Source organism: Borostomias antarcticus (genome assembly GCF_949987555.1).
Source record: "Borostomias antarcticus genome assembly, chromosome: 21".
In the NCBI taxonomy this organism is placed as follows: domain Eukaryota; kingdom Metazoa; phylum Chordata; class Actinopteri; order Stomiiformes; family Stomiidae; genus Borostomias; species Borostomias antarcticus.
The window spans coordinates 19957476-19982666 of record NC_140254.1 but is presented as its reverse complement, the minus strand read 5'-3'; the positions used below and the strand labels follow the sequence as shown (position 1 = coordinate 19982666).

Here is a 25191-nt window from a genome sequence, read left to right as displayed (position 1 = left end):
GGATTTTCAGCTTTTTAATGGGACAGGACAGTTAGAGAGACAGGAAATGATTAGAGCTTTTATCCCTGAGAGTAATTTTATTGAATCTTTGAATATGACAAGTCAGCTGCAATTCACTCTTTTGCTATAAAACAACAGCAGCAGCAATCACAAAACATGGTTAAAGTTAGTGTCAATGAAATGTGCAAATCATGTGCAGCAAACAAGTTCTCAGCACAACCATAGACTCTTTGCAGCCACGGATACACACAGTGCAAGGGCGTAGTTATCCGCTGGGCGTTAGTGATCCTGTTGCACCAGGTCTTTGGTGGAGTGGGTGGAGCCGGGCGGATGGTGGTCCGAGGGGACCAGAGACAGCCTCTTGGCAGCGTGGCGCATGCCCTTGGTGAACAGGGCAGGGGATGCTGAGCCGGAGTCTATCACATGAGCCTGGGACACAGAAACAGTTATGTTATGTTATTTTTATTTATAATGCTCAGATCATGCTAGGAACTGAACAATGGGTCGGTTTCCTTTGAGACTTTAAACCGGCTTATTCTGTCATTTTAGATTGAGACCCAAATCAAATGTTGGGTTGTCTGATTGCTTCATTGAAGATTCTTAGAGAGGGTTTCAATGTTGCTGTATGTTTGGTGTATCTGTCCCGCCCCTCTGACCTTCTCCAGGGTGATGAGGGTGGAGAGCATGTCTCCTCGCCGTCCTGTGGCGATGTCGTCCTTCAGCAGGTTTTCCTGGAGCGAGGTGGCTTGCTGGTTCCTCAACATCACTTCCTGTTCCTGCTCCCTGTTGAACCACAGGCTGTGCACCTCCTCCACGATGCTGTGTACATGAACACACACACACACACACCATAGATGAATAAACCTACCTATGAAGACATTAGGAAGGTCTCCCCATAGAAGACCTATTGATGCCCGGCTAACTATTAACTAACCATCCACTAACCCTAACCAACAGCTGTTATATCATAGCTTGAGCATCTCTAAATCATCTTTCTAGGGGCTCCGTACAATCAAGTGTTGCCAATGTTATGTTATCTATTTAATCTTTACAGAAGACAGCCATGCTTCTCATGGTCCAGCTCAAGGTTATTATAGTTAACGAAAACTAACTAAAAAACGAAAACTAGGTGTGAAAAAAACATTTTAGTTAACTGAAATAAAAATAATAACTGAGTTTTACAAAACAACGATTACTAACTAAAACTGTATTGTGCGTTTACAAAACTAACTAAAATAAACTACAATTATTGAGAGAATTTCCGTAGTTTTAGTCTTTTTCATTTCAGACATAAGCCTAGTATTTTGGGTGGATATGAAATCTATCCTCCATGTTTTTAGCTGTGTCCCTGCGCAGGAGTAACCTGACGTGAGCCAGATGGTTTGTTTCACACAGAGTGAAATAATGTGAGCTCACGAGATCAGGATAGTCTCACCAGGCTAGCACAGAAGAAGAAAAAAACTAAAACTAATACTGAAACTAATAAAAACTAAAACTAAGCATTATCAAAAAATACAAACTAAACTAAACTAGCAAACCTGCTTTAAAAACGAATCAAAACTTAACTGAAATTGAAAACAAAAAGTTTAAACGATATAAAAATTAAAACGAATGAAAAAAGCAAAACTATTCTAACCCTGGTCCAGCTCCTCCCTCTCCAGCTCCTCCCTCTCCAGCTCCTCCCTCTCCAGCTCCTCCCTCTCCAGCTCCTCCCTCTCTAGCTCCTCCCTCTCCAGCTCCTCCCTCTCCAGCTCCTCCCTCTCCAGCTCCTACCGCTCCAGCTCCTCCCTCTCCAGCTCCTCCCTCTCCAGCTCCTCCCTCTCCAGCTCCTACCTCTCCAGCTCCTCCCTCTCCAGCTCCTCCCTCTCTAGCTCCTCCCTCTCCAGCTCCTCCCTCTCCAGCTCCTCCCTCTCCAGCTCCTACCTCTCCAGCTCCTCCCGGGCCTCCCTGTAGGCGGCCACGTTCTTCTGCATGGCGGCGAGGACCAGGGTGATCTCCTCGAAGGTCTCCATGCTCAGGTTCTCCAGACAGCTGCCCTTCCAAGGTCTCTGGCGGTGGATCATGTTGGTCTTGGCCACCACCTCGTCCATGTGGATGATGCCCTGGTCCTTCAGGCCTCCGGTCTCCTCTGTTAGCAGCTGGGGGAAGGACACTAGAGGATTAGTGGGTGAGGAGGAAGGACACTAGAGGATTAGTGGGTGAGGAGGAAGCACACTAGAGGATGGGTGGGTGAGGAGCAAGCACACTAGAGGATTGGTGGGTGAGGAGGAAGCACACTAGAGGATTGGTGGGTGAGGAGGAAGCACACTAGAGGATTGGTGGGTGAGGAGGAAGCACACTAGAGGATGGGTGGGTGAGGACGAAGCACACTAGAGGATTGGTGGGTGAGGAGGAAGCACACTAGAGGATTGGTGGGTGAGGATGAAGCACACTAGAGGATGGGTGGGTGAGGACGAAGCACACTAAAGGGTTGGTGGGTGAGGATGAAGCACACTAGAGGGTGGGTGGGTGAGGAGGAAGCACACTAGAGGGTGGGTGAGTGAGGAGGAAGCACACTAGAGGATTGGTGAGTGAGGAGGAAGCACACTAGAGGATGGGTGGGTGAGGAGGAAGGACACTAGAGGATGGGTGGGTGAGGAGGAAGCACACTAGAGGATGGGTGGGTGAGGAGGAAGCACACTAGAGGATTGGTGGGTGAGGAGGAAGCACACTAGAGGATTGGTGGCAGGCACGCTCTTATACAGTACTGTACACTATACTCAGCCCTGGGCCAAATACTGTACTATAATAATATTCATCTGACTTATTTACTAGGGATGCACGATATGCATTTTTTCTAACCGATACCGATAACTGATATGTACTTGCTTCTCATGGCCGATAACCCATATGATAACCGATTTAGAATTTCAAGTTTTTGTATTTTAAAAAAGTTGGAAGCCTGTAGTTTACACACACCTGAGGGTAAAGACGATTAAGATGTAGTGAGCAAAGATGGATGATTTAATATTCCATAGTTCTGATTTAGCCAGATCTAACTGGCATCACTATTGTTAACACAACAAAGACAAAGGGAGGGGTGCTTATTTCCTCCCTGGAAATGACCCAGGTCTGATAAAGCTAACGCTGTTTTGAATGCCTGTCCTGAAGCCGGGTTACATCGAGGCTGTAGGCAGTCGAAACCTGACCAACACTGACCGCTGCCATGGAGTCGCTGGCATTCTTATCGTCACAGTCCACCATGGAGATCTCCAGGTTGGTGGTTACCACGGCGACCAGGAGGTTGGCGAAGATGAAGGCTCCCCCGGTGAGGAAGATGAAGAAGTAGAGCGAGGCGCCGTACATCAGCCCCTCCTCCCCGCTGTGGACACAGAGGAACCGGGACCCTTGGTCACCTGACGACCCACCTGCCCCAGCGGTGGAACGAACTGCCCACTGAGCTCAGGACAGCAGAGGCACTGCCCACTGACCTCAGGACAGCAGAGACACTGCCCACTGACCTCAGGAGAGCAGAGACACTGCCCACTGACCTCAGGACAGCAGAGTCACTGACCTCAGGACAGCAGAGACACTGCCCACTGACCTCAGGACAGCAGAGGCACTGCCCACTGACCTCAGGACAGCAGAGGCACTGCCCACTGACCTCAGGACAGCAGAGGCACTGACCTCAGGACAGCAGAGACACTGCCCACTGACCTCAGGACAGCAGAGGCACTGCCCACTGACCTCAGGACAGCAGAGTCGCTGCCCACTGACCTCAGGACAGCAGAGGGACTGCCCACTGACCTCAGGAGAGCAGAGGCACTGCCCACTGACCTCAGGAGAGCAGAGGCACTGACCTCAGGACAGCAGAGTCGCTGCCCATCTTTCACCGCAGCCTCAAAACTCACCTCTTCAAGAAACACTACCAGGATCAACACTACCAAAATATGTATATTTTGCTACTCTTGCACTTTGGCTTCAGCACTAGATTCTGCTCTTAGTCACCTGTTTAGAAAGGAGATGCACTTTGAGTTCTGCTGAGTAGTAGCACACTGACTTCCTCCATTAAATTCAGTTACTGTAAGTCGCTTTGGATAAAAGCATCTAATGTAGGCTACTTTCCATATCTACTGGATGGAAATTATGCATTGAGAGCAACATTTGTATCATAATCCTGTAAGTGGTACTATCACGTTGATCTTTTTGCCATTAGCATCCAATTCCACACCCAGCGGGAGTGTGTCCTACAGAAATACAAATAGGGAAAGAAATCTATCCAAGGTTTTCCGTCACTTACTCCTCAAACTCCTTGTAGACGGTCATCCAGCCGTCCTGGGTGATGCAGATGAAGAGGGTGTAGAGGGCGGAGGACAGGTCCCCGAAGGCTGATGGGACGGCGGCGCTGAAGAGGGTCACACCGAACACAGCAAACACCTGGAGGATACACACACACACACACACACACACACACACACACACACACACACACACACACACACACCAGCTAGGGTCATTACATCATAGAACATTGGGAATATTTCAACAATTTCCCAGGGATCCATCTATCTACAGTATCTATCTATCTATCTATCTATCTGTCTGTCTGTCTGTCTGTCTGTCTGTCTGTCTGTCTGTCTATCTATCTATCTATCTGTCTATCTATCTATCTATCTATCATCCATCTATCTATCTATATATCTATCTATCCATCATCTATCTATCTATATCTATCTATCATCCATCTATCTATCTATCTATCTATCTATCTATCTATCTATCTATCTATCTATCTATCTATCTATCTATCAAAGCACATTTTACTTCAATGAGACAGAGTGAAATTAATAGAGAGAGTGGAACAAGTGAGAGAAAGAGAGAGGTAGAGAGAGAGCGTGAGATGGATACCAGCATGATAAGTGAGAGAAAGAGAGAGGTAGAGAGAGAGAGTGGGATGGATACCAGCATGATAAGTGAGAGAAAGAGAGAGGTAGAGAGAGAGAGTGGGATGGATACCAGCATGATAACAAGTGAGAGAAAGAGAGAGGTAGAGAGAGAGCGTGGGATGGATACCAGCATGATAAGTGAGAGAAAGAGAGAGGTAGAGAGAGAGAGTGGGATGGATACCAGCATGATAACAAGTGAGAGAAAGAGAGAGGTAGAGAGAGAGCGTGGGATGGATACCAGCATGATAACAAGTGAGAGAAAGAGAGAGGTAGAGAGAGAGTGAGAGTGGGATGGATACCAGCATGATAACAAGTGAGAAAGAGAGAGGTAGAGAGAGAGAGAGAGCGTGGGATGGATACCAGCATGATGATAACCAGTGAGAGAAAGAGAGAGGTAGAGAGAGAGTGTGAGAGTGGGATGGATACCAGCATGATAATAACAAGTGAGAGAAAGAGAGAGGTAGAGAGAGAGCGTGAGATGGATACCAGCATGATGATAACCAGCAGGAGGAAGATGTTGGCCATGTCTGGGATGGACTGCATGATGACCTGGACCATCATGGCTACTCCCTGCATGGAGGCAAAGCCCCGGACACTACGGATCACACGCAGAACCCTGGAACACACACACACACACACATAATAACACACACACACAATAACACACACACACACATAATAACACACACACACAATCACATAGTTCAGTACAGCCAGGGATGCATGTTCTATACATGGAGAGGAGGCTTTTTTTGCCCTCTTGAGGTGCCCCACAAGAAGGGGCAAATTAACATGGATAGTCCATTGGTCAGAAGGAATGAGGAATTTTGTTTCATGGACTTTATTAGTGTGTGAGATGGAAGTGTGTGCTTGTTAGTGTGTGAGATGGAAGTGTGTGCTTGTTAGTGTGTGAGATGGAAGTGTGTGCTTGTTAGTGTGAGATGGAAGTGTGTGCTTGTTAGTGTGTGAGATGGAAGTGTGTGCTTGTTAGTGTGTGAGATGGAAATATGTGCTTGTTAGTGTGTGAGATGAAGTGTGTGCTTGTTAGTGTGTGAGATTGAAATGTGTGCTTGTTAGTGCGTGAGATGGAAATGTGTGCTTGTTAGTGTGTGAGATGGAAGTGTGTGCTTGTTAGTGTGTGAGATGGAAGTGTGTGCTTGTTAGTGTGTGAGATGGAAGTGTGTGCTTGTTAGTGTGAGATGGAAGTGTGTGCTTGTTAGTGTGTGAGATGGAAGTGTGTGCTTGTTAGTGTGTGAGATGGAAATATGTGCTTGTTAGTGTGTGAGATGAAGTGTGTGCTTGTTAGTGTGTGAGAATGAAGTGTGTGCTTGTTAGTGTGTGAGATGGAAGTGTGTGCTTGTCAGCAGTAGTTCCCTCACCTGATGATCTTTAGTAAACTTGCCCCGCCCTCTGGGAAGATCATGGGTCCGGCGGCGAGAGCTGCAGTGACAACACAGTCCAGAATGTTCCATCCATTCTGACCCCAGACACAGAGGGGAGTGAATGAGCGAGACCAATATGGTCTCTATTTATTCTCATTGTTTAAAAAAAAAAAAAAAAATTACTATTATTCATCAAGTATATGTGAAAATAAAAAGGTTATTTTTCCCCTTTCTCATTGTTTAAAAAAAATATATATATTACTATTATTTATCAAGTATATGTGAAAATAAAAAGGTTATTTTTCCCCTTTGCTCTCTTTCTCACCTTCCAGAAGATGTTGAAGCCGTAGTACCACTTCACCAGGATCTCCCAGATGAAGACCGTCAGGATGATGTGCTCGCAAATACTGAATACCAGGTCATATTTCTACAATGGAGAGACAACTAGATTCAGGCTGCAGTGACGTCTTCCTAATCTCACAGGGTGTGATCGTCTGATCACTGTGAAATACCATCTATACTTCAACAACGACGGCATGACAATGTAGGCCTAATGACCACTCAATGTCCAGACTGACCGACCTTGGCGATGACTGGATTGGTTTGGAAGGCAATGATGATGCAGTTGCTGACGATCACGATGATGATGAGGAGTCTATAGAGGATGTTCTCGAGCAGAAAACCCATGAGCACCCGGGAGACGTAGTCTTCAGCGTCAGAGTCATCCTGAGAGCGGGATGGAACCATCAATCAAAAATTGGGGCGGCTGTAGCTCAGTTGGTAGAGCGGGTCGTTCAATGATCGAAGGGTCAGCGGTTCGAATCCCAGCTCCGACTGTCCACATGTCGAAGTGTCCTTGAGCAAGACACCTAACTCCAAATTGCTCCCAATGAGCAGGTTAGCACCTTGCATGGCAGCTACCGCCATTGGTGTGTGAATGTGTGTGTGAATGGGTGAATGAGAGGCCATTGTAAAGCGCTTTGAGTGCCGCTAAGGTGGAAAAGCGCTATATAAGTGCAGTCCATTTACCATCTATGTGATCACATCTAAATGACCAGTCCCCTTGACAAAGGAGTGATGGATAGAATCCTGTGTGTTTGCTTTGTGATCATTATAATATAGCCTACATGAAAGTGCTACACAATTCATCCTGCTATCTAAAGCATCAATGTGCTCATCATCACAAAGAAGTAACAATAAAACAGCGTGTGAGGACCTTGAGCAGGGTGATGTCCCGGATGTTGATGACCTCTTCGTCGTCTCCCTCCAATACAGACCACCTCCTCCCCGCACACTCCGAAACTCGCTGTAACACATTGATCGATGGGATGGGAGTTCTCCATGTAGCCCAATTAACATCCAAATAAATAATTCGATTTATTATTATCTATGTAGCCTAGCCTATTTTGGCTACCCGTGTCTGGATACTTTTTCCGCGTAAACTTTGCGTAATGAGACTGGTTACCCACCTGGCAGAGCATCGAGCGTTTCCTGTAATCCATCTTTTAGCCCCTTTCACTCACTCTCAAGTGATTTCCATGTTGATGTCCACGCGTGTTTATCAAGACACTTCACGTGGCTTTCAGAGCGACAAGAAGCTTCGTGGAATAGAACGGAGCGGCCGTTCTAGAAGGTGGACATCATAATCACACGTCCACGAGGTTCCCCCTAACCACCAGCAGATGGCGCTGTCCCCTATGCAATTACTCCACGGTCTCCCGTGTCCAGCGTTGTTGTGCGCACTTTCCCAGAAGCCCGTCTTGACGCACTCCAGTAGCCTCTTATGCGTCTCTGAATGGAAACATCGACAGCCAGAAGGACGTGGCTCATTCTTTTATTATGCGCGGCAAACATTTATTGGCCTGAAGTAATTAGAATTGCCCTGAAATGGGTAAATACACACATCTAGGGGTATAGGCTACTGAAAGGAATATGGGCAAACTCCAATCTAAACATGGTAAGAATATGTATTATCAGGCTACTAATTCAGTACAGTTTTGTTTCCAATATCATTAGGCCTATTGAAAGCCGTCTAGCCTATCATTGCTGAAGATCATATGTCCTACTTTCTCTTTTTTTATTTATTTATCTTAGCTTGTAAAGGCAGAGAAAATCCTGAAGGTAAGAATGTATTCGTAATGCCAGGGCTATTTCTCGCAATACAATTTCAGTTGGGTGTTGATATGTCCATGTGTTCTCCAGGTGGTCGTTTTAATGTTATGTGTTCTCCAGGTGGGAGTTTTGATATGTTTGTGTTCTCCAGGTGGGAGTTTTGACATGTTTGTGTTCTCCAGGTGGGAGTTTTGATATGTTTGTGTTCTCCAGGTGGGAGTTTTGACATGTTTGTGTTCTCCAGGTGGTAGTTTTGATATGTTTGTGTTCTCCAGGTGGGAGTTTTGATATGTTTGTGTTCTCCAGGTGGGAGTTTTGATATGTTTGTGTTCTCCAGGTGGTAGATTTGATATGTTTGTGTTCTCCAGGTGGTAGATTTGATATGTTTGTGTTCTCCAGGTGGTAGATTTGATATGTTTGTGTTCTCCAGGTGGTAGATTTGATATGTTTGTGTTCTCCAGGTGGGAATTTTGATATGTTTGTGTTCTCCAGGTGGTAGATTTGACATGTTTGTGTTCTCCAGGTGGGAGTTTTGACATGTTTGTGTTCTCCAGGTGGTAGATTTGACATGTTTGTGTTCTCCAGGTGGGAATTTTGATATGTTTGTGTTCTCCAGGTGGTAGTTTTGATATGTTTGTGTTCTCCAGGTGGTAGATTTGACATGTTTGTGTTCTCCAGGTGGGAATTTTGATATGTTTGTGTTCTCCAGGTGGGAATGTTGATATGTTTGTGTTCTCCAGGTGGTAGATTTGATATGTTTCCATTCCCCAGGTGGGAGTTTTTCGCTCACCGGTCCGAGGGAATGTGACCGCTGGAGTCTCCCCACCCACAACATCAAAATAAAGCAGGTAGTCCACCGTGTTGCTCAATCCACTTTGTTTTGTCTTTTTTGTTTACTTAAGGTTGACTTATTCACGCTATGGTCTTTTTTATTCTGCTTTTTATACAGACTGACAGAGAGATAGAGGGAGAGGGGGGGGAGTAGTAGCCTACCACTCAAAATAGAGAGATTTGGGGTCCCCAAAAGACACCCTGAAGTGCATCAGCACTGATCTTATTCCCCACCTCATACCAGCTCACTTGTGTTCCCTGCATCGGCCCCGTCGCTCTGATGTTTACCAACACAGCTCTTCCTGTGCGTCTGGTCTGCATCTGCTCTCCTGTGGGTTGGTCTTCCATTGTCAGCCATGTTTTTGGAACCGTTTTCCCGAGGTCTGGTAACACAGACATGTGTGGCTCATTAAGTTTGAGTTTTAAAGGAAGAGGCCTGAACTTCTATGTGAATGGAAGCAGGGCGGTGGTCTGGGGGAGAGGGGGCTCTACTGGGGGAGATCAGAGGAATGCTGCAGGGAGAAGCTGCTTCTATCGACATGAACCTCCATGAAACCCTAATTGAACCTTCGCCAATACTGAAAGCTAATCCAAATAAGTGGACTTTGGACTCACATTACGTTCACATCAGGATTAACTGTGAATTGCCTATGCTATGAACTATGAATCTTTGATCAAAGTTAAGAGTTTTACCACAAGCTGGTCATTCCCAGTATGAGTGTAAGCTCACAGTCAGGGACCTGAAAGGTGTTTGGAGAGGTGTGTGTGTGTGTGTGTGTGTAACCCATATGTTTTCGGCATGCCCTGGGTGGGAATCGAACCCGGGTCTCCCACGTGACAGACAGTGTTTTAACCAGCTGTGCCGATGAAAAGCTGTCTCTTCGTTAGCGTGGGTGGACGGTATTTATACTGGGGGGGTGAGTTTAACCAACAACTCGCTACCGACTCAGGACTCACCAGAACCCAGTTTCACTCAGGCCCCGCCCACACCTACATGGATATTTATGAAAACAGACTTTTTTCTCGGTGTTTTGGCCTCCGGTCCACATGTACACTGAGTTTTTGGTCACTGAAAACGGATCTTTTAGAGGACGCCTTCCAAGGTGGAGATCTGTAAAAACTCTGGTTTAAGTGGATTCGTGGGGAAGGTTAAACTGAGCTTTCAGGTCTCCCTTGCGCTCCGTTCTCTACTGTGCACAGGGGCGGACTGGCCATCGGGAGCACATCGGGAGACTGGCCTGGCGCGCCAACTGGCCTGGCCGCGGTGAATGGCCTGCCCCCCCCCCCCGTCAACAAGTCACGCAGCCCCCCCCCCCCCCCCCCCATCGACAAAGCGAAACTGAAGGTGTTCCATCTCAACGTGTCGGCTCGGCTCGTGGCCTGACTGGGGCTACATTTCCCGGCAGGAAATATTCACCCAGTCCGGCCCTGACTGTGCATGCACCAGGAACAGTCTGAGCAATACAATGACAGCTTCATACAGACTTTATATTTGGTCCATGTCTCTACAGTAGGCTTGATTAATGCATTAGAAATCAACCAGGCGTTACTCCACCACCACACCGCCGAGAGGAGGCGAATAAATATATTGCGGAAAATAGTTTTAATTCCACCTCTCCGTAATGTTGCGAGGTCCAAAGGAGGACTACGCCACAAACGTGTCTCCTGGACCAGGACTAAACGTGTCTCCTGGACCAGCCCGGCAGATGCAGCCGTAAAGACTTTTATCTCCGTCCTTTTCCTTGACGTGGACGGTTATATTTTCCAAAAATGTGTGTGTGTGGACGCAATGGGGCGTTTTTAGAAATATCCGTGTTGGTGTGGATGTGGCCTCACCCTCCTAAACTCCGTTTTAACCAGCTGCGCCAGTGAAAAGCTCTGAGTTTAACCAACAACTCGCTACCTACTCACGAGTACGAGGACTCAGAGAACACACTTTCACTCGCTTACATGTGTGTGTGTCTGTTTCCCTTCTCTCTGCTCCTTCCGTTGCTCTCTGGGAGAAGACCCTGTCATGTGTGTGTGAGGGGTAGTATGGGAGAAGACCCTCATGTGTGTGTGAGGGGTAGTATGGGAGAAGACCCTGTCATGTGTGTGTGAGGGGTAGTATGGGAGAAGACCGTCATGTGTGTGTGAGGGGTAGTATGGGAGAAGACCCTGTCATGTGTGTGTGAGGGGTAGTATGGGAGAAGACCCTGTCATGTGTGTGTGAGGGGTAGTATGGGAGAAGACCCTGTCATGTGTGTGTGAGGGGTAGTATGGGAGAAGACCCTCATGTGTGTGTGAGGGGTAGTATGGGAGAAGACCCTCATGTGTGTGTGAGGGGTAGTATGGGAGAAGACCCTGTCATGTGTGTGTGAGGGGTAGTATGGGAGAAGACCGTCATGTGTGTGTGAGGGGTAGTATGGGAGAAGACCCTGTCATGTGTGTGTGAGGGGTAGTATGGGAGAAGACCCTGTCATGTGTGTGAGGGGTAGTATGGGAGAAGACCCTGTCATGTGTGTGAGGGGTAGTATGGGAGAAGACCCTGTCATGTGTGTGTGAGGTAGTAATATGGCCGCCTTCCAGAACAGCGGCCTCTTCCTGTGCTGCCTCACTCCAAACACACATCTGCTGTTTCCTGCTATACAGACACACACACACATTCTGGCTGTGCTGGGGAAAGGGACAAACACCAGGGGTGTGTGTGTGTGTGTGTGTGTGTGTGTGTGCGCGTGCGAGCGTGTGCGTGTGTGCGTGCGTGCGTGTGTGTGTGTGTGTGTGCGTGCGTGTGTGTGTGTGCACGCGCGAGTGTGCAGGCTCTTGTGGCCATGCGTGGAGGATGTGTGTACTGTGTGGTGGTTGCAGTCAGGGGTAAGGTGTGGTGGGATTGTGTGTGTGTGTGTGTGTGTGTGTGTGTGTGTGTGTGTGTGTATGTATGTGTGTTTGAGGCTTATTGTCACTGATGAGATGGTCACGCATTTTGGGCGTGTGTTGTCATTAATTTGAGCTCCTATTACAGCAATACCGCTCAGACCAAGAGAAATTCAGTCTAGTCTATGACCCTTTTCTCACAGAAGAGATTTGCTCTAACAGTCAGGGTTCACGCACGGAGAAAAGCATTTTCGTGTTTTGTTTCTTTTAACTCATAACCAGAGAAGAAATGATTTTTCCTGTAGTGTGAATTTTAACAATAACGAAGCGTTGCTAACGGTGAGGAGCTTCAGCGCTTTAGTCATCCTGGAGCCTTCAACTAGGAAAGAGAGACAGAGTCTGCCAGACTTTTAATGAGTCCTCCACGTCCCTTTAATGACAGTTGTAATTCTGTGATTATGTTTTCCACCCTGACAATTAGCTACTCCATGACACAACTGCCTAGTCTGTCAGTAGCAGGCCCTTCTCTGTAGCTATGCACTTAAGTGTTTCACTTTGTTATTTTCAGTTGGCAGTCTACCGTTCTCCATTTTCCTCTCCTTGTAAGAAGCCTGAGTGTCTGTTCACCCACATTGTTACACGTTGGCTGTGTGTTTTTGCTGTAAAGCAGTTCCTGTTAATGTGGATAATCAGGGTAATGTTTTGTTTTGTATGTTCCACCTATAGATGTTCCACCTATAGATGTCTTGGGGAGGGTAGATGATTCCTTACTTAAATGCCTTAAGGAGATGTTGTCACTAGAACCTGTGTTAAACCACTTAATCAAATCCATGAGGTGGTAATAGTGTACATATGTAGGGTTATGGCTCTAAGTACAGTACTTTGGCCTACCCGCCATGTGAGTGAGGTGAATCAGGTGCCCGTCAGGCATAACTGCCCCATCGTTTGTGTCTACATCCTGCCGCTGCAGGTCTTACCGAGCTGGGCCTCCCTCAAGTCATCCAGACCAGCTCAATGAGCTCCCTGTTATCCAGGAAAGACTTCCCTTTCTACCGACCCTCACCCTCTCTCTCAACCCCACTTCAAAAGTCAGTTGTTTGTGTGGTATGTGGACACGGGTGTAGAATGTTAGTTGTTTGTTGTTTGTTGTTTGTGTGGTTGTTTGTTGTTTGTGTGGTACTGTATTTGGACACAGGTGTAGAATGATTTTCTGAACAGTTAATGTGAAGGTTGAACCGATCCGTCAAACCTACAGTGACTCACGTTGAGGGTGTTGACATCACCACCTGAAATAACTAACACTTCTGTTTATCCCTCCCGTGTGTTCAGGACGAGCCTGGATGGTGCTCAGCTCCTATACAACTAAACACTAGTCTGTGTTTGATCTTAACAATGTTGAGAGAACGGTCGGGGAACATTGTTTCACTAACTCACCGGCTGTCAAAGGTGGCTTACACAGGCTTTCATTCATCTCTAAATGGTTGGATTATTGAGACACCACTTTTGGCTTTTCATTTTATTTTGTATAATTGAATGGCTGGAGATTACTCGGACTCCAGGCTCAGGGATCCTACTTGAGCTCAAATCACCTCCGGGAACATTCAGACTCTAAGCCGGGGAAGCTGGTTTTCCTAACCCCCTTTTATTCATTTGACACTTGGAGAATCTTCAGGAATTTTGAAAACCTAAACTAACCTTGTGTTTCGTGAGAAATTAAATATTTCTGTCTTTGGTTGTCACTTGTATGCTTCATGTTAAACCGTACAATCTGTAGGGGATCTGATGGGTCTTCTGATTGTGGTTTTGGTCATTGGCAGTCGCATAATGGGAGGTTTTTGTTTTGTTGGCCAGACCACATCCGTCACTGGATGTTGAGAACTCTGGGACTTCAGATTTGGAAGTCACAGCCCCAAAGATTAGAAATGTCCCTCCTCCTGAACCCCAAGGCCTGCCGCTCCTCCTGGGATCACTTCCTGTTCCTGTTTTATTAACGGACTGTTCTGGCACAGTTGAAGCAGTGAAACATGTCATGCTGATATAGTTAGTATCACAGAAGCTACAGTTCCTCTTTAACTAAAGGATGGAAACCGGAGGTCATTTATTCCTGAGAAATTAGTGGAGAAACTAGCCGATCAAACCCACCCCCCTCCCTCTCAGACCCCGGCCCCAGCGTTTCCTCACCCAACCACAGTTTAACATCCATCCCCTCCCTCCCTCCCTCCCTCCCCCCCCCCCCTCCCTCTCAGACCCCGGCCCCAGCTCCAGCGTTCCTCACCCAACCACAGTTTAACATCCCACCCCTCCATCCCCTCCCTCCCTCCCTCCCCACCCCTCCCTCCCTCCCCCCCCCCTCCCTCTCAGGCCCCAGCTCCAGCGTTTCCTCACCCAACCACAGTTTAACATCCCACCCCTCCATCCCCTCCCTCCAACCCCACCCCTCCATCCCCTCCCCACCCCCCCCCACCCCTCTCTCCACAAACCACTTCCAGCTGGGTTCTGTGAGCCAGCGCAGGCCTCCTCAGAAATGGCTTCTCTCTCTCTTGGGTCAGATCGGTCAGAGGTCAACCCTAGCTTGTCCACTGAAGCTAGTTCATAGACCTTAAGTGCTGATCCTTTGGGCCTTGATGTGTGTTACCAATATTGGGGTAACTAGTTATCTCTGCTTGGTGTACCACGAACAGGACCAAGACTTACCCTCCTACATTCACTTCATTATTAAAATGATCACACCAAACCATTAAAAGTATAAAATGCACTATACAACAGCCTGCCATCTTACTGTAAATTACCTAATTTATTCTAATTTCTCCCTGTTCTGAATTGATAAGAAACACAAGCTCCACGGTCGTGTAACCAGCATCACTGCACACGCTCCCCTTCTCCGCTCGCTCTCGTGATGAAAGCCACCTGTCCAGGTACCGGCTGACAGGAACAGAGAGCTACGCTTAAAACAAAGGTCCCTTCTGTTCACAGGGCTGGGAGGTGGAGTGTCAAGCGAGAGGGAGGGTTTGGGGAGAGGCAGGCTTGGGGGGGGGGGGCAGGAGGCAGCGTGTTGACACCCATTTTGGAGAGAGCAGGAAAAGCATCACCCCACCACCACTCCTCCCTCTATTCCAACCCCTACCCACCCCCCCTTTGTCAGGTAACCCTACCCCACATCAAAGGGCCGAGGGCAGGCGAAGCGCGGCAGGGTGGGGGAGGAGGAGGAGGAGGAGGAGGAGGCGGAGGAGGAGGAGGAGGAGAAGGAGGAGGAGGAGGCAGAGGAGGAGGAGGAGGAGGAGGTTTTGGCCGTGACGCAGGGTGAAGCCATCTGTGAGTTATCTGTCGGCAACATCCTCTATGTTACTCATCCACATCTGTCAGGCACAGAGCTAGGTGCTGGTAGCCTAACCTAGCCCGGCCTGCTCTAGGTGCTGGTAGCCTAACCTAGCCCGGCCTGCTCTAGGTACTGGTAGCCTAACCTAGCCCGGCCTGCTCTAGGTGCTGGTAGGCTAACCTAACCTAGCCCGGCCTGCTCTAGGGGCTGGTAGCCTAACCTAGTCCGGCCTGCTCTAGGGGCTGGTAGCCTAACCTAGCCCGGCCTGCTCTAGGTACTGGTAGCCTAACCTAGCCCGGCCTGCTCTAGGGGCTGGTAGCCTAACCTAGCCCGGCCTGCTCTAGGTGCTCTAGGAATCTCTTATAGGGGCATTTCCTGCTTTGCACCTGCCGACAAGGACTTGAAGGGATGCATCTGTCTTAACGCTCCAGGTTTCAACAGACAGTATCTCTCTGGCCAAGGTCATTGAGAATGGTGTTAAGGGAGAGAGAAGGAAGGTCTCTCATCTCCTGTGTTAAGGGAGAGAGAGGAAGGTCTCTCATCTCCTGTGTTAAAGGACAATGCTCGTTTTTGACAACCTGGACCTTATTTACGACATATTATAAGACGTTTGACTCACCGAGATCACTTTGGTGTAGTTCGGAGGCATGTAGAAGAAATTTAAAATCCAGCGCGAGCCATGTAATGTAATGGCGGTGGTCGGGGCACTTAGAATGCAGTTTCTAAAAATCTATTTTCTGCCGCGAAACGGTTGTTTTCATCAATCTGTCTTGATGAATCGCTAGTTGTGCTTACATAGAGCGTAGGCCTGTTGTGGTTTTCACATGCCATGATCTTTAGAAACGTCTTTCGAAACGAAATAGATTCCTCACTTGCTCCAGCACTAATGCGCATGCGTGCTGGAGCAAGTGTGGTTTTCACATGCCATGATCTTTAGAAACATCTTTCGAAACGAAATAGATTCCTCACTTGCTCCAGCACTAATGCGCATGCGTGCTGGAGCAAGTGAGGAAGCTATTTCGTGTCTAAAGACGTTTCTAAAGATCATATTACAGAGGCATGTGAAAACCACAACAGGCCTATATGCTCTATGTAAGCACAACTAGCGATTCATGAAGACAGATTGATGAAAACAACCGTTTCATCAATCAATGAAATGTGTTAAGGGCGCCGACATATTGTCTCCCATCATCCACTTCAATATGTAAAATATGGAAAGAACACACACCCAAATACACTTTGCTTTGCTGTGGTTGTGTGTGTGTGTGTGTGTGTGTGTGTGCGTGCGTGTATATGCGTGCGTGCGCGTGCGTGTGTGAGTGAGTGTGTGTGATTGTGTGTGTGTGAGAAAGAGAGTGTGTGTGTCTCTCTCTTTCTCTCTGTCTCTCCTCTGCACTCTATTCTAATTATTTCTGCTTGTCTCATTTTCCAGGAGTTGTGTCCAAGTGAACTGAATGATACACAGACACTTGACCACCACTGCCACCTAGAGGGTGAGTAGTGAACTACATCAGGCTGAGTACATTCATGTCTATCTGATCTCTGTTGCTGAGGTAAATCATTGAGTGTTCAGAGTATGCCATAAATATGCCATTGTGTTTTAGTCAAGGTGTGCTTATAGATTGTCTAGGTGATTCATGAAGGACTTTGATTCATACTCACTCAACACAGCGCTTCATTGCCTTGAGGAAGAGGAAAGTGTAAACATGTAAACATGTAAACATCTGTTTTCTATTCGAATGGGATCTTGGGATGCTAGTGTTGTTTACCTGTATGTTTACTGTAAACATGCATTCACTTGGATTTTACATTCAGTACATTGAATCTAAAGGACTGTTTTCACAAAAATACTCTTAGACCTAGTAATGATATAAAACATATGTTTATCATATATGTTTATCAATATGAATGGCTTCTTATTCTAGATTTGGCTTAATCTGAATCTGGGAAACCAGACTAAAATGTTGTGTTCTTTGCAGTGCTTCTTCCCCCAGGGAGGAGAGGCGAGAGGGAACAGAACCAAGACGCTCGGCAGGAATGGGTCTTCACGCTCTACCACTTTGACAACAGCGGCAAAGTCACCAAGGAGGTGAAGATCCCTCTCAACAGAAAGTCTCCTCTCAACCACCATCTTTAATGACGTCTAATGATGTATGTGTGTATGTGTGTGTGTGTGTGTGTGTGTGTGTGTGTGTGTGTCTACAGGACATGTCCAGTCTGATGCACTCCATCTATGAGGCGGTTGAGGCCTCCGTCAACCATCCCTCCAGCAGCAGCGCAGCACTGAAGGTCAAACTGGTGGTGACCCCCTCCAACACCCCCGCTAGGCATTCACACACAGGTACAATACATTATCCAAAACATCATCATAATCTGGCTACTATGAACCCTTTGTACATTTAGGATTAGCTGGTAGGAAAAGATGGAGATGACCTTTCACCTCTATTCTTTATGTTTGCCCACATCGAGTCACAGGACCCAACCAGGAAGTGGACAGGAAGTACTACGGTGTGGATGAGAACACAGAACGTCGGAACCACTACCTGGACCTGGCCGGGATCCAGAACCACTCCTCCAGGTTTGGAGACGCAGGTAAATGAGCTGATATCAATATGCCTACAATTCCTGTTTTTTTCGTGTGGTTTGTGATCATTCGATTTTCCTTGTCTTTCAAGACCCCGGTTCTCAGGTGACCACTGCTCACCTGCGCCGCCTGGTGGTGACGGGGGAGAACTGCTGCGGCGCCACTGTGTCCCGAGGCAGGGGCCTGTCTCTCCTCAGGTCTCTCCGGGCCAGAGCCAAGGCAGCAGGGGGAGACAGAGGAGGAGGAGGCAAGCGGGCCAGGCTCCACGCCCCCCACCCTGCCCTGTGGTGCCACGCCCAGGCTCAGCACCCCCGCCAACACACCCACAGCAAGAGGTCTCGCTCCAGGGCCCAGGATGCTACAGACAGCTCTCCCTCTAGGACCCAGATCATCCAGCACCAGGCGACTGGCTCAGGACACAGGGAGGCTCCGGGCAGCCGACCGACTTCCTGTGTGGGCTTGGTAGCCCTGGCCAAGAGACATGAGCACCATCACCACCATGACCACCACCATCACCACCACCACCACCACTACCACCCGACATGACAGCACCCCAACAACACCTGGAAACACTGGCTTAGAATATGGATTTCCTATGTTAATACTAGCTAAGACTGTGTTAACCTGCTGAGCTAAAAAGCAGTGGTCCTATTGCACAGGGATACAGCGACAGAGATGCTTCATACTGTGGCATTCCAAAGGGCTGATGGACACCACTATTGGACCCCTATAGACTCCTTCATCATCATCTTCTTCATCATCATCATCTTAGACAGCTCTCTAGCTGAATCTGTGGTGTAGACATTACTAGTGACACACGCTACTCCATTTTCAAGCCCTCTGGTCATTTCATTTCCTCTCAGGATTCTGTTGGTTACCACAAATTGATGCCATTAATGCATTTCATAAAATTGTATTTTCAGTTACCTGCCTGCATTAGAATGTTAAAGTATTTTTTATACCTGATGTCGTTACCTTTAATAACTATTGTCCATTGAAAATAATCACAATCCAATTAACAATGCTGTTGTTGTATTTGACAAAACCAAATATGTATAAATTCATTTGTGATAAAGTGATCAAAGAAACCAAATGTTTTGTTTAGCTTGTGGGCAAGTTCTATATGTGTCTCTGGCTGGGGGACTCAAATTCAAGTTCAAATATTTAATGACAGGAAAGAAAGTTTAAACTGTTAAGGCCACCTCAACACGAGGACATTTATTGGCACACTGAAGTGTTCCATTATAATCTGATCCAATCATAATGCTTTTGTTGCTGATTGTATTCCACGGCAGCTTTGGTTGGCTGTCATTTCTTCTGACCATCTAACTGTTTCTTGTGTCAAGTTGACAGGAGTAAATAAGTATTTTTTCCATTTTTTATATATTACACATGGAAAAAACTGTAAAGGGCTTTTGCACACCTTGTAAAAGCTTTAAATCAGGTGCGTAGGATAAGGTTGACAATCTAGGTGTGGAGAAATCCTGCAACACTGATCTTACTGGCAAACTCTTTATTGGTGTACAAAAAAAACAATGTTTCGGTGCTAGATCTTCATCAGGTTTCCCGAAACATTGTTATTTTTTGTACACCAATTAAGAGTTTGCCAGTAAGATCAGTGTTGTGGGATTTTTCTCCAAACCTAGATTATATATTCAACATAACTCCCTTCAAACATTGGAAGCATATATAAAAATGACAAATAGTACCTTATCCTTTTTTATATTCCAATATTATGGTTATGCGCATGGAAAAAAGGACAAGGAAATATTTGTAATTTTTAGTTAGCCTAAGAATAACTACAGGAATGTTTTACCTTGTGTTTATGTAAAGCCTTGATGAGGTCATGTGAACGGTGTGATACAGTGTGGAAGGGGAGTCATTTTGTAAGCCCTAAGCAGTCGGAAAAAACTGTTGCTTGCGCTGCTCAGCGGTGACAGTTTCCCAGTCGGCCCCGTACTCGCTGGGCGAAGGCATGAGACAGCTGTTTCTAAAAATACCCCCCGCCCTCGCACCCCCCGTGCCCCACTCCCACACCCCCACCCGACACTAGCAGGGAGGTGAGGCACACCAGAGCACACCAGACTCCAAACAAACACGCGTTCTGAGCGGGAGCATCGTTCTAACCCACCCGGAACCCAGAACCTCCAGAAGGAGAACCCACGGGAAGGAACCATGAAGAGCCTGAGGTTCTTGGCGGCGGAGGGTTTCTCCCAGAGCGGCCCCAGCGCCGTGGACAACCTCAGCTGCGTGTCCTTCAACCTGTACCCGCTGCTCTTCAAGGCCTGCTACCTCCGCGAGAAGGCCCAGCTGCTCCACGCTCTGGTCCAGACCTGGCCCCTCCCTGAACTCAACCTGCAGAGGCTGCTGGGAAGGACGGCCGACTGCCAACAGGATCTGACCTCCTGCACATGTAGGCTGTGTCTGCAGGCCATTCTGACGGGCCTGAAGGTAACCCAAGTCTGATTTCTTTTCTGTAACTAGTAATCCTGAAGACCCTTCAGTTGTTGCATGTCTAACATAGAACTGCCATCTTTGATTCAGCTAATCACAAGCTTTTTTACTACTGGTTGATTGGAGTGTGTTTAATGCTAGGCTAGAACAGGTCGAGTATTGAATACTTTCTTAATTCCTATTGACGAGTACTGCAGACTTGTTATAGCAATACAGACTAATAGGCTCTGTGCACCAGCTCCACTACTTCCTTATAGGAAGTGGGCATCTTTATTTCCTGTCCTATACTATTGGATTAAGTGATTGATCAGGTGTGCGCTGGGTGTACCGCACACCTGATCAATCACCTAATCCAATAGTATAGGACAGGAAATAAAGATGCCCACTTCCTTTCAGGAAGTAGTGGAGCTGGTGCACAGAGCCTATAAAATACATCTCTCCAACAGGCGTATGTGCTGCATCCGCCAACCACCTACGCCAAGGCCCTGCGGGTGGTGGACCTGACGGGGCTGAGGGACACGGTCGAGCACCAGGCCTGTCCCTGTGGCTCCACCCTGGGGCGCTGGGGCCGCACACAGCTCCTCACGCTGATGTGTTACGAGACCATGGTGGCCCTGCAGTCGAGCGACGCGCCTCCCTCCGCCTTCCAAGCCGCCATCGACGTCCTCGTCAACGGCTTCGTCACCGGCCGCAACTACGAGGCGGTGGCCCAGGCGTTCCTGCTCCTCCGCCACTGTCCGCTGAAGCTGCGCTTCGTGGGCTTCCGCGCCGACTCGCTGGCGCTCAAGCAGCTCTTCTACGTGCTGCGTCTGGCCGAGCCAGAGTCCATGAGGAGACTAGAGGTGGTCCACAATGTTCACCTGGAGGCGCCACACCTGGAGGTGCTGCTGTCGCGCGTGGAGTTCCCCAGGCTGCAGTCCCTTACGCTGCCCGCGGGGGCGCTGGACGTACGAAGGCTGGGCGCCGACGACGAGAACATTCTGGCCACCATAGGGGAGCTGCTGAGCAAACTGACCCAGCTGACGGAGCTCTGCATGGGCTTCTCCACGCTAACCGGACACCTGCGCAGACTGCTCAAGTGAGTGCCTTCTGACTTGCCGTGTAATTGGTTGTTGGAATTGACGCATATTGCCCAAAAATAACCTGTTTGTTCAATCTAGAACTCTGTGGTCCAATCCAATCAGATCTCCACAAGAGGGAAGGTTCGAGTTTTAGGGTTTGAGTCAAAACAGGGCCAGTGATCTCACTAAAGTGAAGGGATTAAAACTAGAAAATGCGGTGTAAATGCCTCCACCCAACAATGCAAGTTGCAGTTAACATTCAGTTGACCTTTGACATTTGAATACCAAAATCTAATCGAATTAAGTCCACCTGGACATTTTGGCAAATATGTACAAATTCTGTCAAGCTGTTCTTGAGATATCGTGTCCAGCAGGCCAAAAACACCTTTTGTGAGATCACAGTGACCCTTGACCTTTGACTTTTGACCCCCACGATCTAAGCAGTTCATCCTTGAGTGCCAGTGAACATTTGTACCAAAGGGGATGAAATTACGTCAATGCGTTCCCGAGATATTGCATTAACAAACATCGGACGGACGGACGGACGGACGGACGGACGGACGGACGGACAACCCGAAACCATAATGCCTCTGGCCTGGCTATCGCCTTGCAGAGGCATAAAAAACTAGCAATGCACAGGCTACGTGTGTTCATGCAGGTCGTATGTGTGGACGTGTGTGCAGGTCTTATGTACAGGTACTTGGCACCCAGAGCTATAGTATGACACCTTCAGTATGGCTAAAGTTTGTCTGTAATATATCTTGCACTAGTCATCCCGTTCTAATACCTTAACACAAAGGCATCTTGTTTGTTGCTTGTGTGCAGTAGAATGCAGTCAGCTGACTAATGTCTGGTCTGCCAGGGGACACTTAGCAGCTGACATGGAAATACCACTGAAGCAGTGACCTACAAGCTGACGTCTGAACCGTTGATGAGTTATTCTTACCGTACAGTGCTACGCTCGAATACATTTCACACACAGCTCTACCACTCTGTCAGTCAAATATTTGATGTATAGCATAGTTCTGTGATATCCATACATTTATATCAGCAATGCAATTTACCAATCAGCCAGTCAAGCTGTAATTATAGGGTGTTACAGAAATATAGAGCTGGGTGTCATCTGCATAGCTAAGGATGGAAAGCTTGGAGAATGTAATGTTGGAGCGTTCCCTTGCTTGTCTTTTGTCTTTCCCTAGTCCCCTGAATACCCCACTACAGAGCCTGGAGTTGGCCAACTGTAACCTGAACAGAGTTGATATGGTCTACTTGGCCAACAGCCTCCATGGAGAATACCTGGTGCGCCTGGACCTTAGCGGTCATGACGTCGTGACCTCCTTCCCCACCACCTTTCACAAGCTGCTCCACCGCTCGTCCACCTCTCTGGTCAGCCTGGTCCTGGAGGAATGCGGCCTGGAGGACGGTCACATGGGCGTCCTGACCTCTGCCCTGGCCCCCTGTCAAGGCCTGCAGGAGCTCAAGCTCCTGGGGAACCCGCTCACCTCCACGGCCCTCCGTCAGCTCTTCCGGAATCTGGCGGCGGCGTTTCCCGCCATGAAGTACGTGGAGCTGCCGGTCCCTCGCGACTGCTACCCAGAGGACGCCAGCTACCCGCTGGATGACTCCGCCCTGCTGGGCTACGACCTGGAGCTGTTCCAGGAGATCAGAGCCCAGCTGATGGCCATCCTGGCCGGGGCGGGGAGGGGGAACGTGGAAGTGTGCACCCCCTTGATGGGCGCGTATGATCCGGACATCAACGAGACCAGCAACGAGCTGGGGGTGACCATGTTAAAGTCCTTCAACAGTGTGATTGAGAACTTTATTGATGCCATCAAGACCGTGGACAACAGGAGGTCACACAAAGAATGATGTTTACTGGATTATTATAGGAAAAAGTATATTTGAATACCTTGATGTGCAATATCTGTTCAATAGAAATGCTGCTTTGCGCTAGCCTGATCATGTGAGCCAGCCTGATCATTGATAACGCCCCTTGGAAATAAACTCAGGACAAAGCCAGCCTACTGTAGCTTTGCACCTAAATAACCTTGTAATGACACAAATTGGAATGCTTGAAATGGTTATACGTCAACCTCAACTATTTAGTTTTTGCGATTCCAAAAATGACTGGATGGGAACTTTGTCTTCCATTCATGTGGCTCCACTTTATCATCATGTATTAGGTATACAGTGCGGTTCTGTAATTAAGTAAAGGTTTTTATAGAATTAGGAAGTATAGATGTATAGGTTCTCTTTACGAGATTCACTTCTCAGTTGATGTTCTGGTTTCAATATTTCTTGTATAGACCAGTACTTATACGGGGGGGGGGGTTCACGGGGGTCACCGGGTTAAGGCACATACCACAAAGGCTTGTCCTTAACGCAGCGGCCGGGGTCCGAATCCGGCCCGGGCCATGTGCTGCATGCACCCCCCCCCCCCCATGCATTTCCTGTCTATAATCTTCCCTCTCCTATCTAATAAAGCAGAAATGCCATAAACAAATCTTTTAAAAAAAAGAACAAGACTTATACAATAAACTAGAAATGGTGCTCAGAGAGCAGAGACCTCTGCCCCGAATGCACTTTGTGGCCCTGTCCCAAAACTGGATGGGTTGTAAATTGTCGCATGCTACACCCCTCCGCCAAGTTTCATGAAAAGCAGTCTGGTAGTTTTTGTGTAATCCTAGTCCAAAAAATGAATGGAGGTTTTGCCCCTTGAGTGTCAGGTTTCACTAACTATGTGTTCTTTTTAATTTGAGTGTTGAAGCAAACAAAAAAAAACTGTATTATCCGTCACATAGCCCTCCCAGAGGCATGAACACTGGGCTAGTGCCCTTCTACCCCTCCCAGAGGCATGGACACTGGGCTAGTGCCCCTCTACCCCTCCCAGAGGCATGGACACTGGGCTAGTGCCCTTCTACCCCTCCCAGAGACATGAACACTGGGCTAGTGCCCCTCTACCCCTCCCAGAGACATGGACACTGGGCTAGTGCCCCTCTACCTCTCCCAGAGACATGGACACTGGGCTAGTGCCCTTCTACCCCTCCCAGAGGCATGGACACTGGGCTAGTGCCCCTCTACCCCTCCCAGAGACATGGACACTGGGCTAGTGCCCCTCTACCTCTCCCAGAGACATGGACACTGGGCTAGTGCCCTTCTACCCCTCCCAGAGGCATGGACACTGGGCTAGTGCCCCTCTACCCCTCCCAGAGACATGGACACTGGGCTAGTGCACATCCTTTTTACCCCCCAGAGGAATGAACACTGGACTTAATTTCTGTATATAGTTTTGTAACTTATGTCTACGTCTGTAATGGCCGATTGAAAAAATTGTGTTCATACATGACCACCTCTAATAAAAACCACTATCAGTTACACCACCAAAAACCTTCCTCTTCAATGGTGCAAGGGTGCTATATTTATACTAAGAAGTGAGTTTAACCATTTCAACTTGATTACACCAACAAAATGCATTAATGGGCGGAGCCCTGTGCTCTGAGCACCCTTTCTAGTTATTAAACAATGAATGGACGGTGAATGGACCCGACCCGTGATTCAGATCTGCTCCCAAATTTAAAGGGTTCAAAGTTGGGCCATGCCACACCCCTCCACCGAGGTTCATGAAAATCAGTCAGGTAGTTTTTGAGTAATCCTGGTTCAAAAAATGAATGGA

General features: G+C 47.9%; 3 protein-coding genes across 3 annotated transcripts; 2 read left to right on the top strand and 1 right to left on the bottom strand.

Moving 5' to 3' along the window:
* Positions 1-279: 279 nt before the first annotated feature.
* Positions 280-7809, bottom strand: LOC311322931 (cation channel sperm-associated protein 4-like; the record flags this gene model as incomplete). Its single annotated transcript, XM_084455049.1, has 11 exons — positions 280-429; positions 657-819; positions 1924-2138; positions 3199-3361; positions 4280-4416; positions 5412-5541; positions 6305-6402; positions 6633-6734; positions 6890-7033; positions 7524-7613; positions 7777-7809. 11 exons carry the CDS (start codon positions 7807-7809, stop codon positions 280-282), a joined length of 1425 nt encoding a protein of 474 aa, XP_084311175.1.
* Positions 7810-8239: 430 nt separating this feature from the next.
* LOC311322930 (uncharacterized protein) lies at positions 8240-18549 on the top strand (the record flags this gene model as incomplete). Its single annotated transcript, XM_084455048.1, has 6 exons — positions 8240-8264; positions 8402-8428; positions 17414-17508; positions 17625-17760; positions 17895-18011; positions 18095-18549. 6 exons carry the CDS (start codon positions 8240-8242, stop codon positions 18547-18549), a joined length of 855 nt encoding a protein of 284 aa, XP_084311174.1.
* Positions 18550-20178: 1629 nt separating this feature from the next.
* On the top strand, positions 20179-23387 carry lrrc14b (leucine rich repeat containing 14B; the record flags this gene model as incomplete). The annotated part of the gene is made up of 3 exons (XM_084455376.1): positions 20179-20454; positions 20904-21535; positions 22718-23387. 3 exons carry the CDS (start codon positions 20179-20181, stop codon positions 23385-23387), a joined length of 1578 nt encoding a protein of 525 aa, XP_084311502.1.
* Between the last annotated feature and the right edge of the window lie 1804 nt (positions 23388-25191).